General features: G+C 37.7%; 1 protein-coding gene across 1 annotated transcript; it reads left to right on the forward strand.

Annotated features, from left to right (window-relative positions):
• The first annotated feature begins 1,713 nt into the window (after positions 1-1,713).
• On the forward strand, positions 1,714-2,538 carry LOC127837301 (NXPE family member 4-like). Its single transcript, XM_052364217.1, has one exon. It carries the CDS (start codon positions 1,729-1,731, stop codon positions 2,509-2,511), a length of 783 nt encoding a protein of 260 aa, XP_052220177.1. The 5' UTR covers positions 1,714-1,728; the 3' UTR covers positions 2,512-2,538.
• Positions 2,539-4,048: the final 1,510 nt, after the last annotated feature.

Consider the following 4,048-nt stretch of genomic DNA (forward strand, 5'->3'; position numbering starts at 1 on the left):
CAGTCGGTTGACCGGTAAACCGCTCGAATATCGAAACAGGTTAACCTGTTACGGTTTGCCATCCCTTTTATTTAGTCATATTATATATAAATGTGTAGCCCTAATGGATATTTGAATGTATGTATATTGTTTGATGAAATGATATATGCAAAACTGCATTCTACCATGGACTCTTATGAAAGACATGCGTTTGACAAACCCTAAAACATTTATTAAGACTTATTGAAGGAACAATAAGATATCTTTATAATGTATTAAGTTGCTGACAACTACGCAACTCATCATAATTACGAGGATGGCAGAATACCTTGCTAGTTTAAAGACAATTACAGTTTAACAAAGTAGTAACAAACTATACATTATTATGGTAATGTTACATGAAACTTGTACGTTCATTTTACGCATTGGAACACACTCTGTGTACTTTATTTAGTTTGCCTTAAACGTTTATTAGCCAATTGTTAAATATCGTAGAAATACTCACAATAAAGATTGATGATGACTTTTTCAGACAACATGTGCATTGATTATTGGGTTTAGGTTTTCAAATACACCACTAACTTACCAATTAGTTACATTTCAGTTCATATTCCGATATCGGAGTACGGTGCGGTGGCGATCTACTTACAAACGATTTATAAGAGTTAGATAGAAAAGGCATACATGTTATTGACTTAAAACAATTTAGTGGTGTAAACATTTCTTTTTTCAGAGCTAATGTCTAAGAATGTAACGTGGAAAATCGGATGCGGAACTGTACGATTAATCATGGTGTTAGTATCTTCTTTTCCATAAATGAAAATATCCAAGATGGCTACAAATATTTCCAGAATGCAGAGTTTCAAATCCTTCAAATCTACGAGAGTTGCTTTAGCAATACTTGTTTTCATAGCATTATACCTAATGTATGTACAATATTTAAACATAAATAGCAAATCGTCATATAAAAACGATAAATTACGTTCTAATTCCAACATATTCAAATCTCTCGAACATCATACCAACGAAAGAGCTTTTCTTGGTCAAAGAAGATTTCAGTTAAACACAAAGTGCAAAGGAGTAAATACTAAAAACATACATTCATCAGTAACAAGTGCAAACTATTCACAACTGACGGTGATACCAACTGGCAGTGAACATAACCAGCATTTTCATGTGATTGTCAAGACTGCTAATGCTGATAATGAGTCCAAAGCTGCTGGTGGTGATATGATGATAGTTCTTGCTCAGCAAATCAAAGGTGACGGCAAAATGGCAAGTCACATGCATGACCATGAAAACGGAACGTACAGCGTCCGGATTAGAATTCCTTGGGTCGGATCGACTGTCATTAGGGTAAAGAATGCGGCAAAAATAGAAAACACCTGTTTACGACTGCAAACTATGCATACATACGGAACATCTGTGTTTTCGATAACAAAAGTGTGGGGAATCGGTGGAAAATTTCTTAATAAAAACACAACCGACTTCACATTGTGCTTGCCGAGTGAAATGATGGTGGCTCACACTCGTGTTTGCAATTATACATCGATCAACGATGGATTGCCGTGGTTCTGTGCCCACCCACACCCAAATGCGTTGAGCTGTGAGCACATTCAATCATTCAATTCGGGTTTGTTTGATGATGTGGTCAAAGCTAACAAATCACTTAAAGTATACGTTCCTTCAGTTGAATATATTAAGGCGGTTGCAAATATTGAAGCTCCAGCGAATACACACAATTTGTTTATGAAGAAGCCTTTATGTAAACAGATGCGAAAAGGATTAACTTGGGAAAACATAACTAATAATATTAACGGATTTTGGCTGAATAACACGTGGAGTTTATTAAATTGCAAGTTGTACATAGAACATCAGACCAACACTTACAGGAATTGTTTAAAAGGAAAACATATGTATTTCTTCGGGGATTCTATTGTCAGACAGTATGCGGAATTTTTCACGAACGTGGTGCTTGAAACAAGGCCAGACATAAATCTTCAGGTTTTTGGTAAAAACAACACCTACCACTGGCGCGAAACGTTTTCAAACTTTGATATAAATGTGACATATTTAAAGCACGCAATGCCATTCTATAATCCAGTAGTGCCTATTCGCGGTATAACTTCAGTGTATTCTGAGCTTCAAATACTGAGTAGAAGTAGCATACCTGGTGACAAGTTAATATTTTTGTTCTCTTTCCATGCTCATTTTCAGTCTTTTCCAATATCCGTGATCAGAGATAGAATCCGTCGACTTGTGAAAAGCATTCGAGCATTCTTGATCTTAAAACCAAAGGCATTATTCTTCGTCAAAGGTCCCAATTATTGCTTCGACGACACTCACTGGTTTGATAACACTCTGACTATGGTCTACATAGAAATATTGCAGCAGGAGTTTGAGAGTCTTCACGACAGAGTTGTCTACCTTGACACGTGGTCCCTGAACGTGGTACTCGAGACTAGAAATATCCATCCGGGTCCCGTGACACTGCAAAACCAGATCAGGCACTTTATGGCATACGTTTGTTAAACAGTAGTCTCAGGTGTGACACCTTGTTTATACAGCACATAATTTTTTATTGAACTTTCTAATGTTATTCGTAAAAACAAAAAGATATTTTGTAAAAGATATGTTATTTAAGTTGGAATAATATGCTGCATATACAGCACAGTGTCAGTATAAACATTTATTTTTGTTATCGGAGTAATTCAGAAATCAGTACTTAATGTCGGATATTTCAGAAACATGTTTAGGCGTTTCTACTAGTTTGGTATTTTAATGTCATGTTAAAATGTTTAACAGTTTTATGTACGTGTGTGTGCGAATTTTCTAATTTGCTTGATAGCAATATTTAGGATTATTATTTGTAATGATATAATTATATCACACAGACAAACATTTCTTGTACAGAAATCGTAAAATATTGATTTTATGATACACACGGAATTTCGGTTAAATTACGAATATGTTGATTGTATGCAAGTAACGAGCTGCGCACGAAGGACACGGAAGCTACACAAGACTCACTTCGGTCAATCAAGGTACAAATTTTGATGTGTAATGAGGCTATAAAAGACTGTTCCGACAGTACTTTATCAACAATTAGAAACTTAGTCAGTGCATCCGTGGCGAGGATCACTGAGCTAGAGGATAGACTTAGGGTTCTTGAGGTGCACCCTTTGATAGATGATGTCAATAATCAGAATTTAAACACGGAATATACTGGAAACTGTGTTAGATAGCAGCGTTATATTCACCGCGGTTCCGATCTGCTTATCGGTCATAGGTTCCCTGACATAAGGAGCGACGTTAGTTCTGTACCGGAAGTGATTGACAATCAGTTTGATAAACCTCTAGTCTAAGATAAAACTCTTGATGTTGATAAGCCGAGCAATCGTACCTGCTCGCGTCGTGTCCCTACAACGACAGAACACACGTCGCAGGAAACCTCAGTGCAACACCCGATACCGGTACGTGTCACAGAGCGGCCAGATGACATACCTACACGTGACTGGCAGGAAGGGTATGACTTTGAAGTGAAACGACGCAGGCGAACGCGTCGTTTCTGTCTAATTGGCCGAAGTGAAAAGGTAAACACAGACATTCTTACAAAAGTTAAAGAACGAAAAGACCCAACTGTGTCAATGCTGCGTGTTTTCCGCTCTAAGTCAAGGCCAGGAAAGGTTGTGGTTTGACTAAACGTTAACGATAAGAAATGGCCGACCGCTTGTTGGAATATGACTTTTGGCCGAGATATATTTCTTGCAGGCCATGGCGTACACGGGCGTCGAGAGAGCAGTCCCCAAGACTTCGAGAGCGACGTAAACGTTTGGACAATCAGGTGGACGCCCCTCGCTTCGATTCCTATGATAACGACCCCTGGGCAAATTGATTTAGCAGCCTGGATACGGAGATTGACTAACCCGAGTGTTGGGTTTGATAATCGCTCCATTTAATGTGTTGAAATGGCAGACTTTAAGTTAAATTGTTTGACATGGAATGCAACTGGAATTATGTCCAGCGCATCATAAATTATAAAATTATTGACTAACCCTCATATAAATAT

The sequence above is a fragment of the Dreissena polymorpha genome, chromosome 7 (genome assembly GCF_020536995.1).
Source record: "Dreissena polymorpha isolate Duluth1 chromosome 7, UMN_Dpol_1.0, whole genome shotgun sequence".
In the NCBI taxonomy this organism is placed as follows: Eukaryota; Metazoa; Mollusca; class Bivalvia; order Myida; family Dreissenidae; genus Dreissena; species Dreissena polymorpha.

What these genes read in the sequence shown, in the direction of transcription:
- LOC127837301 (XM_052364217.1), top strand. Translation starts at nt 1,729, where the DNA reads ATGAAGAAGCCTTTATGTAAACAGATGCGAAAAGGATTAACTTGGGAA.